This window comes from Syngnathus acus, chromosome 1, assembly GCF_901709675.1.
Source record: "Syngnathus acus chromosome 1, fSynAcu1.2, whole genome shotgun sequence".
In the NCBI taxonomy this organism is placed as follows: Eukaryota; Metazoa; Chordata; class Actinopteri; order Syngnathiformes; family Syngnathidae; genus Syngnathus; species Syngnathus acus.
Genome location: NC_051087.1, coordinates 1,002,621 through 1,021,587, shown reverse-complemented (window position 1 = coordinate 1,021,587; position 18,967 = coordinate 1,002,621). Strand labels below are relative to the sequence as shown.

The 18,967-nt window shown below is 47.2% G+C and overlaps 1 protein-coding gene across 3 annotated transcripts in view; it reads right to left on the bottom strand.

Annotated features, from left to right (window-relative positions):
- Nucleotides 1-18,967, bottom strand: part of mad1l1 (mitotic arrest deficient 1 like 1) — a 26,652-nt gene extending 7,685 nt beyond the window's left edge. The window contains exons 1-19 of one of the 3 annotated variants that reach the window (XM_037249020.1): nucleotides 18,839-18,967; nucleotides 18,064-18,222; nucleotides 17,848-17,988; nucleotides 17,062-17,241; nucleotides 16,844-16,968; nucleotides 16,698-16,779; nucleotides 16,493-16,623; nucleotides 16,248-16,362; nucleotides 16,110-16,171; nucleotides 14,113-14,199; nucleotides 13,346-13,490; nucleotides 11,079-11,219; nucleotides 10,955-11,011; nucleotides 10,296-10,384; nucleotides 10,135-10,225; nucleotides 8,230-8,440; nucleotides 7,765-7,958; nucleotides 2,493-2,666; nucleotides 128-1,671 (exon numbers count right to left, since the gene is read on the bottom strand). In XM_037249020.1, coding sequence (XP_037104915.1) covers nucleotides 2,514-2,666; nucleotides 7,765-7,958; nucleotides 8,230-8,440; nucleotides 10,135-10,225; nucleotides 10,296-10,384; nucleotides 10,955-11,011; nucleotides 11,079-11,219; nucleotides 13,346-13,490; nucleotides 14,113-14,199; nucleotides 16,110-16,171; nucleotides 16,248-16,362; nucleotides 16,493-16,623; nucleotides 16,698-16,779; nucleotides 16,844-16,968; nucleotides 17,062-17,241; nucleotides 17,848-17,988; nucleotides 18,064-18,210 — 2,151 coding nt within the window. In that variant the 5' untranslated portion in view covers nucleotides 18,211-18,222; nucleotides 18,839-18,967 and the 3' untranslated portion in view covers nucleotides 128-1,671; nucleotides 2,493-2,513. Of the gene's footprint in view, nucleotides 1-127; nucleotides 2,667-7,764; nucleotides 7,959-8,229; nucleotides 8,441-10,134; nucleotides 10,226-10,295; nucleotides 10,385-10,954; nucleotides 11,012-11,078; nucleotides 11,220-13,345; nucleotides 13,491-14,112; nucleotides 14,200-16,109; nucleotides 16,172-16,247; nucleotides 16,363-16,492; nucleotides 16,624-16,697; nucleotides 16,780-16,843; nucleotides 16,969-17,061; nucleotides 17,242-17,847; nucleotides 17,989-18,063; nucleotides 18,223-18,838 lie in introns of those variants that run through there. The other 2 variants (XM_037249029.1, XM_037249012.1) reach the window with 2 other exon arrangements.

Sequence of the window (18,967 nt, the reverse complement as noted above, 5' to 3'; positions counted from 1 at the left end):
ACACACACACACACAGAAGCAAACGCAGGTGAATGTATTCTTTGCCAACAACCGAATGGAAGGAGTTTTTCAAGAACAAAAAGGCTCGATTTGCCCTGGCAGACTTGATTGAGCATTTATGATCACCAACGTTTAAAGAAAAAGTTTTTCCCTCTATCTTTTATTTGGAACAAGTTGAAAAGTTGTTGTCAATAGCGATAAAGTCAAGGGAAAAGATGTCTGTGCAAAAACGGCTGAAAGACGAAATGAGCGTGTTCTCACGAGAATGTGGTCGTCGTCAATTGGAAGGACAAATAAAATCGAGAAATACAAAGTGATTCATTTTGCACATTAGGAAGTCAAAATGTGGGGAAAAAAAATAACAAGAAAGTTCACATTGTAGTGTTGGGCAGAGGCGTTTGTTTGGGCTGTCAGGGAACTTGCTAATGTTTCGGTTGCTCTCGGGGTTCTTGCTAGCATAAGGGTCTTATCGTTCTTGCTAGAATCAGCAACATTGTTGGGCTTCTTGTTTAGGCTTAGGGCTGCTGTAAGGGTTCTTGTTAGCTAGCTTAGAGTTAACCCACTAGCTTAGCTTTGTTGTCAGGATTGTTCTTGCTCGGGTTGGGCTTGCTAAAATCAGGGTTTTGCTTAGGTCAGCAACATTGTTGGGCTTCTTATTTAGGGTTAGGGTCAAAGTTCTTGTTAGGTAGTTTAGACCTAACCCACTAGCTTAGCTTTGTTGTCAGGATTGTTTTTGATTGCTCGGCTTGGGCTTAGTGTTTGTGTTCTTTTTCTGAAGATTCTTTTTAGGCTGTGTTCAGGTTTTTGTTATTTGCGCGGTTCTTGGGGCAGGTTTAGATGGGATTCAGGTTGGGCTTTGGGTTTTTGTCAGGCTAGGGCTCGGTGCAGTAGCTTCTCTGATTGGTTAGCTAAGTTTTTGTCTGATTCTGACACTTCCAGAAATAGCATTGTTTTGAATTTTTCATATTTCTTTGTCTACACTGAGCCTCAAGGCAATGGAGTGACTTTTAGTTGAGAATTTCAGTCTACCATTGTGGCCTACTTAACTCTTTGTGCCAACCTGTACTAAATTCTCCTGAGAACACGTTGACAAGAAAGGAAAGGCAAATTGTATTTGTTGTTTGTTTTTTGTGGGGTGGGCGGGGTCACAAAGCACAGTCGAAGGCGGTGGCAGCCGGATTGTGGCTTCAACTCAACAGCAGCCTTAAAAAAAAAAAAAAGAATCTCTTCTCTTGTGTTTCTAGTCATCTTTTGTTTTCCGAACTGGACTGGCTTTCCTCTGACTGCCGTTTTCTAACCGCAGCGCCAACGTTGCCATTGCAGCCGCCTTTCGGTTGGACTCTCAGAGGTCATCGGCGACAAAAACGGGAATGCCTCGAGAGCGGGACTGGGCAGATCCCGTTTTGACGTCGGACACGCTGTGAATTCCTCGGCAAAGAGACGCAAGTCTGTCGGACGCTTTCATTTTTTTCTTGTTAAACGATTCAAAAGAGCACAATAAAGATCGACGTTACTTTACTCACTCGCCTGCCTGCCTGCCTGCAATCATTTGTACCGTCCGGTAAGGTTCTGCTATCTTTTGACGGGGACACGCTCACATCCACAAAGGAAAGTTTCGACAGGTAGGAGAAGAAGAAGTGATGGGTCATCCCGCGGGCCTTCAACTCTCCTCTGTGGGAAGGAAGAAAGAAAAGCAGTACCTTAAGTGTCGGGATGCATTAAACATGGGGTGGAATTGCATCTCACCATTTAATGGCTGGGAAGGATGATGTCGTTTTAAACAGGACTCGCTGAGGGCATGTGTGTGTGTGTGCGTGTGTGCACAATGCATGCAGCTGAGAAAGCTGAGCAGCTTTGTGGCAGCTGCTGAATATTCAACAGCTAGCACGTTAATTATTTCTAAGCGAGCTGATGACCTGATCACAGAAAGATAAGGAGGCTTCACACCTCAATCAAGACCTGGCTTCTTTCTGCCCTCAGCTGACAAACATTTTTTAGAAACAGTTACTCTACTTGGTCATTTCTTTTTCTTTTTAAAAATAGTCTTACTATACATGATCATTTATTTACTACTACCATACTTTGAAAGCTTAAGCCCAAATTTCAACTCTACCTTAACCCCAATTTGAAACCATAACCCTAGTTTGAAACCCTAACCCTGAAATTAGAGTTTTGAACGTAACAAAAACAGTACATGGACAATTTCTAAAATTCAGGCAAAAGAGATCAAGATGCCACAAAAAGACACATTTATGGAAAAGTACTAAAGAAATGATTAAAAAAAGTAGAGGGGAAAATAAAAAAACAAAGTAAAAATAATCTTGCAAATTTTCCATTTCACAAAAAAAGCCTCAAATGTTTGAACTAAATATCGTCATTCCAATATTTTTGCAACGTCTCACCTGGTGCAATAAAGAGACCACCAACGTCTGCTCGACTTTGACGTTTATCTTACAGGAAAGCTTTCAAAGTCAGAAACTAAAAGAGTGTACCAAAGGCGTCGTCGGACGCGGTCAGGTGATGACAGTCTGCCGTGCAAACAGGTCGATGGTCAGGGTGGACGTGAAGACGGGGATGCTGTTCTGCTGGTGCAGGTGCAGCGCCACCAGATCGCCCAGCGTCCGCGTGTACGCCGTCTCCATCAGCTCTATGCTTCCCGACAGACCCTGAAACAAAAAAAAAACATGTGACGTGTGCAAGATGAAAAAAACTCGAAAGTATCTGAAAGAAGTAAAGCGGGATCACTCGGTCAGGCGTCGAGCATCTCCCGGGAGAATCGTCAAGATGGCGTCTAAATCTGCGTGGATTAATTAGACGGAGCAGCTTGGGGCGATGGAGTGGAGAAGAAAGCGATGAGGGAAACCAAGGATGGAGTAATTAAAAGATCTCGTCAAGGAAGGAAGGCAAGAGGGAAGGAGACATGGCGCTCGCCGGGGAGCCCAGCGGCACGTCTGGAACCGGTTGCCACGGAGACCACTGTTGCCCCCCCCCCCCCGGCAGACGTCCACTAGCATGTTACATTTGCGCGCAAAATGACAACGTGGGGCCCATTAAGGTCAAGGGTCATCGGGACTGAATGTTGTGTCTCGCGTCTCGAGCCAAATGACAAGCTGGCAATTTGCTGTTGTTTTGTGGCACTGACTATCATACTGCCCCCCACAGGATTGGGGTGAAACGGCATCACACAAAAGATTTCACGTCAGCGGAATGCCAAGAGCCCCTTTCGCGCTTGCCGGGAATTATGCCCAGGTGCTAGCTCGGGGTCAAAGGTGCCAAGTTGGCGTTACCTTGGACAACTTTTCTGGCAAGTGTTTTCATTTGAAAACAAAAAGCGCCGCCACGCCATTCCTCCGCTCTTTTCATTTGTCTATCCAATTAAAGGAAATCAATACTGCCTGCCTTGAGGTGCAAGGCGGGGCGGGGCTTATTAGTGACCTCATCCAAGCGAGGCGCCATCTGCCGCCTGAATGCTAATGGCGCTCGCCCCCCCCCCCCCCCACGGCTTTAATTGGATGTATGCATGCAAAATGCAGACGACCTTGTCTCAATTTAAATGCAGATTTTGGCATTCAGGAAGAGCCATTTTGCACAATGTCGGAATCAGCGCCTCGCCTTTCCATATTCATATCGCAATCACCAAATCTCCAACGTCTCCACCGATGTCATCATGGCGAGCATTTCAAGTGGAGCGCTCCGAGCGGAACGTGGGTCACGCATGGCCAAGCTGAGGCCTTTGATCGTCAGACGTGTGGCCAATGAATAGGGAGGGGGAAAAAAAACGAAAAAATCAGATTCTGGTGTCTTATTGCTCCTAATTAAGAACATTTGCGAAGAGTTTCAGCGGAAAGTCACTGGAGTCGTGTCAACGTATCTCCACAAAGCCTTGAACCGCTTGACCGCGTTTATCCGCTTTTGGCACTAATTAGACATATCGAGCTCAGTATTTCCTCCATAAAGATCCAATTAGCAAGCCAAGGGCTCTTGTTATTTTTTTTTTTTGTACCTGCATAAGGAAGCAAGTCTTCTTTTAATTGGCTGCCTTGTGATCAATACGGCCCGAGCCGATACGCAATCTTGACTCAAAGTCTCGGCCTTGAATTACAAATGAAAGCTTTGATTAAGTCTTAAGAAGTCATTCATACCCCATGACAAAAAAAATCTCAAAATATTGGTGCATATTTATTAGAGGCCTTTTAAATATGTGGACATTTATTTGAGGGCAAAAAAAATCCCCGCATTCAATTAGCGAATGGAGCAAATTGGACGTTTATGGGATTCTTGACGTATGGTGGCGCAAAGAAGAAGGGCCGCTAATTAGCCGGCGCCCGTGAATGCTTTTCATTAGCGGCCGTCAAAGGCGAGGACGTCAACCTTTACGGCTTGTTAAACGGCAAATAAAGCGCGGCAAAAAAGGCTGCGGGTAATTCAAACTTTGTGGAACGGCGGCGATTTCGTCGTTAACCTCCCGGTGGGCAGCTTGTGTTGCCATGGTGACTGTGGACATGCTGTGGACAAACACTAGGGGGGGCCTGACAACTTCCTGTCAGGCGGCATCAGAGTCAACAAGGACATTTCCCTCGGAAGGTTTTGTAGCGCGACCAGCTAAAAATAAATCATTTAAAAAATAATATATAATGCCGCTCGTGTATTCCCATCAGCGCTTTGGTGGCATTTCTTATTGATGTTTAATGATTAAACAGACCAAATGTTGTCATTACGCTGCTGCTGCTGCTGCTGCGTGTTGATAATGACCTTTTTGCACAGCTGCGCGGATATTTGGATACAACACACATGCACACACACACACATCCCCCATTTTGATGCGTCTAAACGGGCCTTGTGTCAATAATTTACTTTGGAGATTTTGGCTCTTACCTTCTACACTAACTGCCACGGAGGCTTTGATTTGTCAACTCGACTCTATTCCAAGCCCTCACCGTCGCCGTGACGTCCATATTTGACCAGTATGTTTTTCAGCAGATAGGTATGGAAAAGTGTCTTGAATTGGCTCATTGGTAAAATTCTGGTGTGCAATCTACCAAATGAGTGGTGGCGTTGCCTCCTTTTGGATTTGAGAGCAGCACAGCGTTTGAGTGAAAACGTAGTCGTTTTCTCTGCTTTTGGTTCAGAAACTAATGTTTTTAGTGGCACGCTCAGGCACATTGATGTGCATTTTAAAATGGCCGCCTCAGACCGGTTGAGCATGATAAAGTGCCACCTTGCAAAATGGGAATCAACAGAAGGAGATCAAACCTGCACGCTGCAGTACGTCATGTTTTATTCTCCACCCTAACTCGGTAAAAGTGGCGGGGAGAAAAACAAGTCTAAAAAGAAGCAATAACAAGAGACGCCACAGACTCGGGGCTCGGCGTGCTTCTATTGATTTGCTCATTAAATAATAATAGAAAGAAAGAAAGAAAGAAAAAAACATTGCGCGGCAGCAACAAAAGTCAAGATGGGAGAGAAAAAAAACTTTCACTCTCTCCATTTCCTCCGTCCTACCTTTTCCCGTGACTCCGTAATACAGGGAGGAGATGGAACCATGAAAACAAACACGCACCAATTTAGAGGCGAAAAGTGGGAAGCAAATGCAAAAAAACAAAAAAGCATCCGATTGCAGGTTCCCGCGCACGTACGGACTGGCGAGGAAGCCGAGGCACTTAATAAAGTGCACGTTATGAGCGCCGAGCGGCCTGCCTTAATGACCCACCTGCGTTTGATCGACCACTCGGGAGTGATTAAGTGGCGCATTAAAACGGCCGACGACGCACCTTGCATTCGTTCCGAGACGTGCGCGTCAAATCATCTTACCCCATTGAAATGAACACAATTGTCATTCATCCGTTCCAGCACCCAAAACAAAAATCTAAAACATTCAAAACAGTTGAACTCTTTTGTGCAAGTTATGACATTCTTGATTTGGGTAAAATTAACATTTGTGTAAAGTCATGCCGTCACTTTGAAACTTGCGAGAAGGAAATCAGTAGCTGGCACAGCTACATGTGGTTTATCTCCCTGATTAGCAGAAGCTCATAAATACCTCATCACGCATGCTAATCAGACGTCTCACCTGGGGGGCCGCGCTAAAAATACTAAGATGACACACAGCGGCTCCTTTTTTTTTTACCTCCACAAATTAACACTAAGCAGAGCACTCCATCGACACATTTATCCACTGACACGTTACCGGGTGAAGAATTTGGCAGAAGAGAAAAACAAATGGCAAAAATTGGATGCTAACCAAAGGTGAACTGGGCCCAGGTCCAAGCGGGCAAATGACCCGTGGCAACTTCTCGCTTGGCCGAGATGCCGGCGTGATTTAAACCGATCGAGATGTCGGAGCGGTGTGAACGACGCTTAATAGAGCTTGAGTTTCCAACATAAAAAAAAAAAAGAGAAGTAGCATCAAAGATTGTCCGCGCTATTAGTGGCAAAATGTTGGAAGAAAAAAACCCTCACGCGTACATCTGATTGTTTATTAGGCGACGTTTGCCTGAAGCGCCCACGGCGGCAGTTTGACTTTGGATCTTAATTAGCATTTCCATTGTATCCTGTGGGAATTATTTTCCATAATTGGGGGAATAAACAGCGTGTGTGCAGCGGCGGGAGCAGGTTAAACAGCTTACACCATGGCGGGGATTTGGGTGGCGTTGTCTTGACGGCCATATTAGCGGGATTATCCCGCGGCCCCCGTGGATCACTTGAATAACGCTTGAATCCTATTTGGGACACTGGCGCACTTCATCTGTTATTTGTCAACGCAATTAGTCCAAAGGTTTCCGCCATTCAGGGTGGGCGGATGTTTTTGGAACAATATTCAAAGTGGTTTCGGATCAAAAGTGTGTTTTGGGGCTTACGGTCTTAATAAAGCTAATTATGTTTTGGTACTATTCAGGGATTTTTGCTCTTCGTGAATTCACATGTTGGTCATTGCGTACGTGTCAATGTTGTACTGCATTAGCGGAACACACCTCGGCGGAGCCATGGGCCACCAAGTGTGTGTGTGTGTGTGTACTCTCACGGACTGCAGAAGGCAGCCTGAATACTAAACAAGATAGCCGTGTGTGTTTTGCACGCGTGTGTCTGCACATCTGTATGCGTGTGGTCGGACAGAGAGGGGATGGGCTGAGGGAGAAGACACGAACACGGTGCGAGGAGCGTGCAAGCGTAAGAATGTGACACCGCACACTTATGTGGGCTTTATGATTCCGTGTGTGCGAGCGAGCTTAATAAAAATGGACAGTGAATTATCTCTTGTGGCAGGTGGATCGGGCGCAGACGCGCGCGCTCTTCATTAGTGATGATCTCAAAGACACGGTCGTTCAAGCGCCGAGATTAAATTCAACGGCAATCAAAACGCTGTTACTAACTAAAACAGCAGCACCAAGCGAAGGAGAGTACTGAAGAAAAAACAAAGGTGTGTCCGGCCCAATCCAGTCGCTTTGTTATAGTTCATGCTATTTTTAAAAAACATTGTCGCGCCGACCCGGTTGATTCGTCGTACTTAAGGCGGCGGCGTTTGCTCAAAGGCAAAAGGACTCGGCGCACACACGCGTGTACGGAGACGGTATCGATTGATACCGGTCGGACCCGTGACGCCGCCCCTGCCGTCAGTCTCTGCCCGGCAACACGCTCACACACACAGAAAGAAGGAACAGAGTGTTGCCGTCGTGTCGTTGTCGCTGCACGGCTGAGTGGGGCACAAAGCAATAAGGTGGTCTAATTGGCTGGCATCACGCAAGGTCAAAGCGTTCTCTGTCCCACCTTTTTGAAGACCAAGCAGTCCTCCACGTGCTCGGCGTAGACGGAGGTGAGCCGGTACTGATTCTCAATGGGGATGTCCAGCTGGTAGCCGGTCAAGATGTAGCAGACGGTGCGGAACTCCTGGATCTTCTGCTTGAACACCTCCTTCAGACGCTGGTTCTTCAGCTCCGACGCCTTGATTTGCTTCAGCAAATCTGAGATGGGGGGAAATTTTTTTTTCAAAAAACATGCGGAAGATTAACAGCTGCTTCTGATCGGGGCGGATTTTGGCCAAAATGGCTGCCTTAGACTAAACTGTACTTTATTTTGGGCATGCTGGAGACCTTTCTGTCCACTCAAATCGGTCAAACTGGGTCAGGGGCTAAGTTGCTAACCAAAACAGCAGCGCCGACAAGCCGAGTACAAAGCCTTCTATACAGAATGTTGCGGGCATGTTGGAAATACTTTCTGTCACATGCTACTCACCCAGGACCTCCTTGGGCGGCGGCAGGTTAAGTTTGGCCTCCTGCAGGGCGGCATCCACGTGGCCGCTCTCCTGCCCTTTGCGCACCACGTCGCGGAGGCGCTCCACTTCCTCCCGCAGGGCCTCGAACTCCTGCTGCCGCTGCTGCTTGGCCACGGCGGTGGGGTTCATCTTGAAGTTAACCACGCGGGTATTGAGGGAGTCGTAGTCGCCCTGAGGGACGCCGCAGACGGTGACAAATCACGTCGTTGCAACTCCTGCCGTTATTTGAATAACACTACACTGATTGGACACAGAGGTCGGGTCCAAATAAAGATAAATACGATGCTTTAACTCAACAATGAAAGGGAAGCAGAAAGCAAGCCATTTGCTCTTTTTTTTTTTCTTCCTCAAGCCAAAACAACAAACAAGCAAATGAATCTTAACCACCGCCGCGCAACACGAGAATCAAATTAGCTCCGGTTGCACGCAGCCGCTGCGAGGCAAACTGAGGTCAAGTGACGCGCCGTAAACGATCATTTAGTTGGCGACAGAAAACACGAGTGCAGAATGTAGCGCGGGATGCGCGAGTACCGATGCCAAGTATCGATACCTGGGACTTATTTCAAGGCATCTGTACTGTTTACAAAACAAATTAGGTTACAACAATCCTGAGATGGATTCAATAAAGCCTTTGAGCCAAGACGGAAACAATGTTGTCGACTTTTCAAGCTAGCATGAGCCGAGCTGCTTTTGGCGGCATTACGTTAAAGCCAAATGGATGTAAACAGACGGAGGCGTGAACTCCGGCTTCATCGGGCCATCTCGTCTCATCTCGGCGCGGCGGCTGGCTTGACGCAATCCCTTGCAAGGGCAACAATTTGCTCCCGGCTCGGAGCCTTGACAGGAAACAACATGAAAGACAAAGCGGGGAAATGTTCCGTCATATTGCATCTGGGAAGTGGAATTAGGAGGGAGGGAGGCAAAGAGGTGTGAAAGAGGAAAAGCTTGTTTTCATTCCGCAATGCCTTGTCGAGAAAGGCGCTAGTAGGAAGGCCGGACGAGTTTGGAAAACATCAGACACGATAAGTCTGATGTTGGAAAGATTGAAGACAATTTAGCCGAACAAGGGCTGAGATGAGATGAAGCTAATATCACAAACACTTGAGTCCTGAACGTGAAGGATTTAAAAAAAAAAAAAAAAAAAGACATTTGGCCTTTTCAATGAACCTTAACAGGCTCTTTTTGTAAATATAGTCCGAGCGTGTTCTCAGGTTTGGTGGAGCGCGCGCAGCAGAAGGTTTCCATCTTTAACGACCCAAACGTTTATGGCGCGGAAAATATCAACGCTTTCGTCTTCAGTGAAGCGAACGCGTATTCTTGTAAACATTGACGGCAATCTCGTCTGCAGTGAACCTCGTTTATGTCTTTGCAGGTATAAAAAAAATTGACATCTTGTGTTTCTTCAGTGAACCAAAAATCAAACACGGCAGAGACGCTCGGTTGAATGTCAACATTTGGCCGCTGACGTGCATTCATTCCTGCATTCCTCTCCCCCTCCCACCCAGTGAGCGCGGAGAATTGAAGTGGGGGTGCATCTCCGAGGAGCCAACCCGCTCAAACCTTTGCCCATTTTCACGGTAATTGCCTTAAACGTGTTGGTCATGCCCGAGAACACACAGATTCCTGACACGGCGCCGAAAATTGAAGCCGAAACGCTGCCTCTCGCATGTTTCATTATCGCCGCGGCGGGGGACGCGGAGGACCCGACGGCCGCGGTGATGAAAGGCCTCACATGAGGACAATTGGAAACGAGGAGGGAGCTTAGTTAAGTGGGGCCCGAAGCACATCGAGAGCGCCGATTGTCGGCCGCTGCGATTTTCTATGTTGATGTAGCCATGAAGCAATTCAGAGAAAAAGGTTCTTGCCTGGAGGTTGTGCCTCTCCAGTCTCATCTCCAGCGTTTCCTTCTGCTCCTCCAAACGCTGCCGCTCCGCCTCCAGAGCTTCAATTTTCTGCCTTTAGAAAAGACAAAAGTGACTTTTAGGGGAATGACTCCGCCCTCAGTGACCGCTGGACGGCGAGCTACCTGAGCATGTCGACCTCCTCTTTGCTCACCGAGGAGCCGCCGTCTGTCGAGGCCTGCAGCTTCTTCAGAGAATCCATCTCAAACTGCATCTGGAAAAGAAGGGGGGGGGGCAGTTTTTTTTTTTTTTTTCTCCTTCATGAATCTCCATCCGAGGTGCGCCCCGAGACTTTGTCCACATCTCTGCTCTGACAATTATCCCCCATTTCCATTTGCCTCCTTTCGCTGACAGCATGTGCCGCTAATCTTCGCCGAGACAGAGAAGTAATTACTGCTCTGGCAGACAGGTGGATTTCACGCGTCGACAGCGACTCGCCGCCGTGTTGACGTCTCCCCGGCAACGGAGGGGCCATTAAAAAGTAGGAGCGATCGAGCCGGACAAAGTTGAAGACGAGCATGTGCGTCGAACTCCGTGTCGCCGTTCCACGAGTTTTATGTTTCAATTCAAGTGAGATGAGAATTTTTTATTTTCGTGGCTGCGCGGTTGATATTTTTAGTCAGCGCTTGAATATAGGCCACGTTTTCCACGCGGCAAACATCAATCAAGCGGCGAGGTCAAGAAAAAACGAGCAGCGTGACAGCATTGCTATTCCGGCTTGTTTACCAAACGCGTCGGGCTTGAAACGCCTTTGAACGGGAAACTGCGTGGATTTCCGACTTACGGTCTGAAGTTGTAATTTGAGAGTGGCGCTCTCGTCCTGTGCTTCGGCCAGCTGCACCTGAGAACACAAAAACCACGTTAGATGAGATCACGGAGCTCGGCCCTGTGGAAACGTGATGTCACACCTCCATCTCCGTGTTGAGGCTCTGCGTCTTGTGCAGCAATTCATCCGCCTCCTTCAGACGCTTGCCGAGCTGCGGCGAATGTTCGGCGGGCGCCAGCTCGCTGTCGTACGACTCCAGGATGGAGCGCATGCCGTCGCGTTCCTGCAACGCACACACGCATATTAATCTCCCCAGAAATCTCCTCGCAGAGAAGGTCGCGACTTGGACAGCTAACATTTGTGAAAGAAAATGAAATGTGTCTTGTTATTTGCTATTTCCCTGATTGGCCTGCCACTTCTCGGCAGTTGGCGCCTGGCAGACAGGCAAAGGCTTTTTCCCCTTCAAATGAGGAACTGGCCGCTGACGAGAGGTGTCGGGATCACTTGTCACCAAACGGGAGATGAGGAAGGCGCCTTGCACATGACGTGATGACGCCGCATGTCACATCGCACATACGAGGCTGTGCTTGTCGCAAATGAAAAGATTTACACATGATGGGCTCTGTCGAAATCCTGCACGCTGGTGATTTAGACTTGAACATTGCGACTGTGGCCAATCTGCCAGAGGCACGTCTGCGCTGATGTGGGAGCGGTCACTCATTTTTCCAAGATGAAAAAGCTTCCTCTCGCTCTCTTTTCATACGGCGCGGTCGCCGCCGCACACTTCAGTCTCGACGAGCGGATGCAGAGAAAACAAAGTGCAGAGAGAAGCAGGCAAAGAAAAAGCTGCTCAAGTCTGCGCTTTCGCAAGTGTCACTCACTGCGACGCCGCATCTCCAAATAGCTCGTCGCTGTCACTGTGCGCAAAAAACTGACATATCATAAGACTGACATATTTAAGACGGGATATTTTATAAGCAGATGTAGATAAATGTATACATTCACATTACAGGACCCTTATCCTTTTTATTTGGCTTTGACCGCATTGTAAAAAGGCAGGAAGTCACACTCATTCCACCGGTTGGTGTCGAAAAGTCTGTTTAATGCCGAGCGTGTCCTCAAAGCGAACCTCGCCAACATCAAAATCAATGCCTAATGGCTCTGAAATGGCTCCGGAGAGACCAGCCGGGGGCCTCATGGTGTCAAAAAACAAAAAATGATTACTATAATCAGACACTGATGAGGCCCACCAGCGAATTCTAATTACAAGGTGTTAAGGTCGTGTAGCAACAAAAAGGGAGATGGAGAAAAAAAAAAGCGAGACGAAAAAGGGACGTTTAGAGGTCGGGTTCCGACAGCTGAGCCCCGCTGGCTATTTACCGTCCATTAAGACGCGTTTCATCTAAATCAAAAATCAGTCAGATAAAGACTGAAAAGCTCTTCATTTGAAACGAAATAGAATCAACAAAAGGCAACGGGGAGGACGCACCGATAAAAGCCTCATTAGCATTTTCATGGACGCCCGCAGGTCAACAGCGGCTGGCGAAAAAGATGGCGGACAAACTTGGGCCTAACCTTGTTGCATTTGTCTGAAATGAGACTTGTTGCGACCTATCATCGAATCACTAAAACATCTTTTTGAGAGGTGAACTGAAAATTAAATCAAATCATGTGTGCTGAATTAACCAATTGCAAACCATTTCAAAAGAATAATAATAATTGTACTAATACTTCCTTGTGGCAATGATGTTTTGTTGTTGTTGAGCAGTTCTGCATTTGCGCCTTTTAGAACGACGGCCAAAAAGTGAAGAGGGGTGCATTGACTTTTTATTGGCACTGTAAAAGTTGAAAAGTCAGTGGACGGCAATGACTCAAGCTCTCCTCCTCCTCGTCTTCCTCCTCCTCTTTAGCGTGCCCACATTCTGCCTTCAGTCACGGCCTCAACAACTTCTTTTTATTTTTTGCGGTGGGCCGGAACGATTTTCCAGAGCGTATCAAAGTATCCATTAACCGAGGCGCTTTCCCTCACGAGAGGCGCCGGCACGCCGGGGGCTTGTCCCGTCAGACTTGGGGAAGAAGTGCAAATTGACTTTCCCGTCCGAGTGGGGTTCGTTTCTGGTTCTGTGACATTTTTTTTTATGCGTTCTGATATGACAGAATACGACCACTCCATTTTGTGTCAATTTGTCAAACTGGCGCCAGGGATTATTTATTGATTTTATTTTACTTTATTTTATTTGTTTTATTTGTCAAACTGGTGCCAGGGATTATTTATTCATTTATATTTAAATTCTCTCCAGCAGTATTGCCATGATACCAAAATCAGATTTTGAAAATACCAATGTGGCCACTGCAGTTTTCCGTTGGTCTTTGTTGAGGTGTGAGATTCTCGTCAATACTCGTAAATACCTTGGTGAGAAGCATAAGCCTCTTCTTCAGCCGGCGCTGGAGCACGTCGTGCGTCTCGCGCTTCTTCTGCTCCTCCAGCGTTTTGCCGCGCTGCTGCAACAGCTCTGCCTGCAGCTCGGACAGCGAGCGCTTCATGCTCCGAACGCTGAAAAGGGGAGGAGTCATGTTGTCTGTGAAATTGGCCAAACTTTGGAGCAATGTTTCCTCCGTGGCCCGACTTCTTGAATCTTGCTTTCACTTTGGCGAGTTCAGTGGCGCGACGAGACAAAGCAATTTATCTTGCCTCCGATTGCACTCTGGCATCATCCCCAAAAAGCTTTGGGGATCAATGATAACGCCCGAGAACAAGTCGCGCGTCAAATCCTCTCAGAGATGAAATGCGGCGCTGCTGCCGGCCAGGCCTGATCAATAGGACGCTAATTATACTGGGGGATGGGAGCTCCCCTCCCTCTGCCCATTCTTCTGTTTGTAATATTCCGTAATGAAGCCCATACGTCGGGCGGCGGAGATGCTTGTTAGCTAATGAAAGCTTTCGGAGGAAGCGTGCGCACGCGACCCTCCCCGCAGACTTTCACCTCGGCCTAAGGAGGGCGCCGTTAATTAAGACGACTTTCTCCTTCTCGTCTGTTCCCGCACACAATTTACTGTTAGCCGCGCTATCAGAACGTGGGAGCGCTTTAATTAACTTGGTGACAATTATAGAGTTGCCCGAGATACGCTCCACTGGATGTGTGTGTGCGCGGGTTGAGAGGAACTGCGGAGGTTACCGGCTGCTGAGTGTGTAGTTCTGTTCTTTCAGGGCAATTTCCCTCTGCTGGATCTGAATCACCTCCCTGGACAGATCCTCGGGTTTCCTGTAACAAATAACGGTCGGATCAATGCCAAAACGTTCGCCGTGTTGTCTCGCTGGGAGAAGGCGGAGTTAAACCTCGCCTACACCGCCGCCAAAACACACACACGCCATGATGCAGAAGGTCACATTGGTAAAGCGAGGCTGAAAGCACAACCAGCGTAGCATCGTTAGCATTAGCGTTGGAAGGTGGCACGGCGTCGTGTAAGCGTTTTTTTTTTTTTTTTTTTTAAAGCTCAGTAAGAACATGGTTACGATCTGGAGTGAGATAGGTTGGTCAAAAAAAAAAAATCAATAGGGCAACGGTTGTCAAAGCAGAAAAACCTCGGCGGCTCGGCCTTCAAATCAAATCAATAGGTTGACGCGATAAGAATCGGAAAAATCATGAGCAAATGACATGTGGACCATCTCGAGTTGTAAAAAAAAATCAATGGCGCTCCTGCTTGGCTTGACTCGAACGCTCGCCTCTTCTTCAGATCACGTCAATTCCGCCGGGGCCGACGACAAATGACAAAGCTGTTGAGTTTGAAGTTTGGGGGAGGAGGGGCTGGATTTATGCCGCTTGGCTTCTTTGCGTCGGGGACCAAAGTAATCTCATGACTAAAATATGAGGCGCCGTGAATCATAGGATGGAATAACTACAGCGATTGCGCACAGCCCGGAGCGGCGGGGATCGGCGCTCGGCCTCAAAACAACACGCCGGCCTCGGAAACGCAGGAAAATGCACAATTTATTACCTCTGCATTACTTCCCCTCTTTGCAGACTCGCGCAAAAAAGCTACTTCGACAAAAGACGGAAAGGGAACAAAAAAGAAATAAATTTGGATTTCAGGGCTATTTTTTTTCAACATGAAGGCAAATTTGTGTATGAATAATGCATGAATCCTGGTGACAAAACTCAAGCGTGTGCAGGAGATGGATTTCTATCAAAGTTTGCCCTTGGTGGATATGCACACGCATGCTAGGCAACCAAAACATAAGCTTCAAAAACAGTTTGTGAGCAGAAAAGAGCATTATGAAACTTTCCAAACGTTTAAAAAAAAACAATTAATCATGTAAAATGTGCAGTCAAACTCAATCAATTCGCCCTAGCAAGACAGCTAATTACTTGTTTGTAAAGCTCAGCAGCACTGTCGGGACAAGCCCATTTGAAGAAGAGGCATCATTCGCTGCCGCCGTCGCCCAGGGCCCTTTCTAAATATTTATTTGCCGCATTAACCTTTCGTGTTGAGCCTCAGTCATGCGGCGGGGCGGCCCTTTGCTGGCGGTATGTGTTTATTTTTTGCTTTAATCCGCAGCACGGAGGCGAAGCCAGCCGCCGACACGGAAAGAGATCATCGAAGCGCTCCCGCGGGGAGGCTCAATCCGACCGGGGCGAGCCGGGCTCCGCCTGGTCCGTTACAAAAGGTGAAACCTCGTACGTCGGAGTGACACGTTGTCCTCGCGTGCGACATAACTGATGCGAGTCCATTCAAAGTTAAACGTGTTCTCGCAAGTGGAGTGAGTTACGCAGCTCACCCGAGGTTACCTTCCATTTAGCATTCTGTTTGCATCACTGTCACACTTAATCACAGGGACGCGCTCGGTCTGGGCGTGCGCGCGCGTGCGTGTACGTGTCAAGGGCGGCTCGCAGTGTTTTATCATCTGTCAAATCTGCTCGGCTGCTCAAAAGGAAACATGCAATCATTCCCTCATTACTTGTTTGGACTGGGAAGCGTTGAGACAAACACCAGGCAGGTATTTAACACACACACACACACATTGCAGTACACCAACAGGCATACAATTAGAAAGTAAGCCGTCCTTGAAAGGGTTGTTTTGGAGAATGACCACAGCTCCACCTAGAGGCCTATTGTTACATGACACTGGTTCCTTGATGGAAACCACTCCCCAAAGTCACGCAGACACACTGACCTGATGTTGAGTCCAGTTGATTGGCCGAGATTCTCCCATGCTCTGACCTTCTCTGTCAACCTCTGTGTGATGAACAACCAAACAAACGCAACCATCATCCTTCTTAAAGTGACGGAAACGCAGATTTATTTTTGTTACCTCCTTCTCCAGTTCCATGTTGACTAAATCTTCTTTGCTCTTGGCCACGCGCTCCAGCTTCCTCTTCAGGCCCTCCGCCTCCTCTTTCAGAAGGCTGCAATTCTCTCTCCTCTCTCTGCATTCACAACGCAAAGCGTTTAGAAAAAAAAAAAATGACGTGCGGGTATTATTTTCTTCGTTGTCCTCGCTATCTACTGAAGTTAGCCAGTGCCTGCGTCTATCCTTGACAGCAACGGATGCTTGACCTGAGGAAAATGTTCTCCTCTCTGAAGCGCTTGAGCTCCTTCTCCAGGTCGGGCACCCTGCTGGCCTCCGACTTGATGCTCTTCACGATGGCGAAGTCTTCCTCCTGGAGAGCGAGACGCCTTTCTAACTCCTGGGGCAGAAAAAAAAAACCCATCAAACACACAAAATGGCAGGCGGTCGCTTTGCTGGCTTAGGTACGTCTACCTTGATCTTGATGACATGCTCGGAGCAGGTCGACTGCGCCGCTTGGAGTCTCTGGCACAGCTCAGACATCTCCTGGTAGTTCCTGATCAAAAAGGACCAATCAGGCGAAGGCGCCAGCTTGTCACGTCCATTTTGTGTGGCAATACCTGCGCTGTAACTCCAGCTGCTCCTGCAGCGCCTGCTTCTCCAACGTCTTTGTGAAAATGATAGAGTCCTGGTTCTGGAGCTTCTGTTTCAGCTCACGGATCTCGTCCTTCAGGCCGATGACGGTCTGACGACAGGCACGGGGAAACACCAAACGTTTTGTGAGGCTGCTCCATACATTTCTTTGTATATCATGTGCAAGTTTCTCGCCCGTGGGTACCTGGTTAGCGGTGTCGAGTAGGGCGTCTCGCTCATCCAGCTTCTTGCCGAGGCCCTCCAGGTTCTTGCCGAGCTCTCGGTTGGCCTCCACTTGCTGGGCCAGCTTCTTGACGGCCTCCGTCTCGCGCTCCTCTGACTTCTTGAGCCGTGACGCCATTTCGCTGTTCTTTTCCTCCAATTGCTACAGCGGACAGAATAAAAAAGGATCAGCAACGCTAACCAGCTGACATATGCACCAACAAGGTCAGCTTGTGGTGATGAAAAAAATGCATTTCATGAGATGGCCAGCAGAGGGCTCATTTGTTTGTTTTTGTTTGTCAAACTGCTGACTGCTATTACTACTGTTTACTGGAAAAATACAAAATATATTAGAGGGGGGGGGGGAATTACTGGACTAAATTTAAAGCTTTGACTGTCTGAGAATTTAAATGTTTCAAACTAATAAATTGGGGACATCGTTTCAATTCAGAAATAAAAATAAACTATTTCATTAATAATTTCCACTATTTTAAGTGAACCCCCCCCCCCCAAAAATACATTGGGAGTCTTTCAAATTATAAAAAAAATTACTTCATGTGATTAAAAAAAAAAAACTTTTTTAAATGTATTTTTCTACCTTCTGAAATAAAAACAAAACCATTAAATCAGTCATTTAGTTTTTAAATGTATTTTAAAATGCGTTTATTAATATGTTTTACTGCATATAATACTTTTATCCCATCACGACAGCATTCACTGCTGACTGCAATATTTCAAGCAAGGAGAGACAAACGTGAAGGAACGCTACCTTCAAGTTGCACGCTGTGTCACTGGCACTTTTCTCCAGCTCCACGCGAATGCGTTTGTGACTCAGCTCCATCTGCTTCTTCTCCTGATCCAACTCCAGGTAGCGACTGCGCGACTGGACCTTCTCGGCCGCTTCCAAGAACTATGTGGGAAGATACATGTCATGAATGCAAATCCATACACCTGCAGTACAGAGTGGTGGCGTGTCACTGCATACATCCATGCTGCGCTTGTACTGGTTCTGCAGGTTGGTCGTGTGCACCGCCGAGGGTCCCGACAACTGGGGCGAACGCACGGAGCGGCCGATGAAGGAGTTGAAGGACTTCAAGGTGGAAAACATGGTGGTGTCCTCGTCACAGTCCATTGTTGGGAGTCTCTAAAACCAAAATTCTACGTTTCAATTTCTGTTGTATTTCATGTGACACACACACCATTGTCCTTGGAGTCAATTTAACAGATAAACATGCCGGGGAGAGTTTTGCCCATGATTTAAAAACAAAAAAAATCCAATAACATTTTAGGGCACTTACCCAGTTACTCAGTGCTTGCGTCGTCCTTTCATTTAAAAGTTATCTTTTACTCAAGTCATTACTTTTTACATTTAGTTGAGTCATATTACGGTACACTATCCTGCTTGTAAAGTAATTGTAGGCTACTTGAGTCCAATTTGTGCCTACTCTTCCGACCTCTGATTATTTCAGGAACGTCCCAATATTCCTGAACAATTTAGTCATACTTTGGGGATTAAACATGCACTGATTGACAGCGACTCGTGGACATTATGAGTGATGAAAAGGTTAGAGGCAGACTTTCGAACGCAGCTCTTGTTTTTGAACGTCGTACGCATTGTGCAAGTGTAGCCAAATGTTGTCTCATTTGTATGAAGTATGCTAAGAAGACACAAACATGCCGAAAACAAGTTAAATAGCCTTGGTCGTCTATGCATATATTAAGAACAAAATACAATGGGGTCCTTATAATCCTTCACGTACCGTCTTCACTTCACCGTCGTTTTGTTTGTGATGAGTTTATTCGGAATTTGCTGCTGGAAATTGATGTTATCTTGCTAGCTAGGCTGAAACCTAGCTTCAGGTTAGCGCGTAAAAATCTCTCATGCTGTT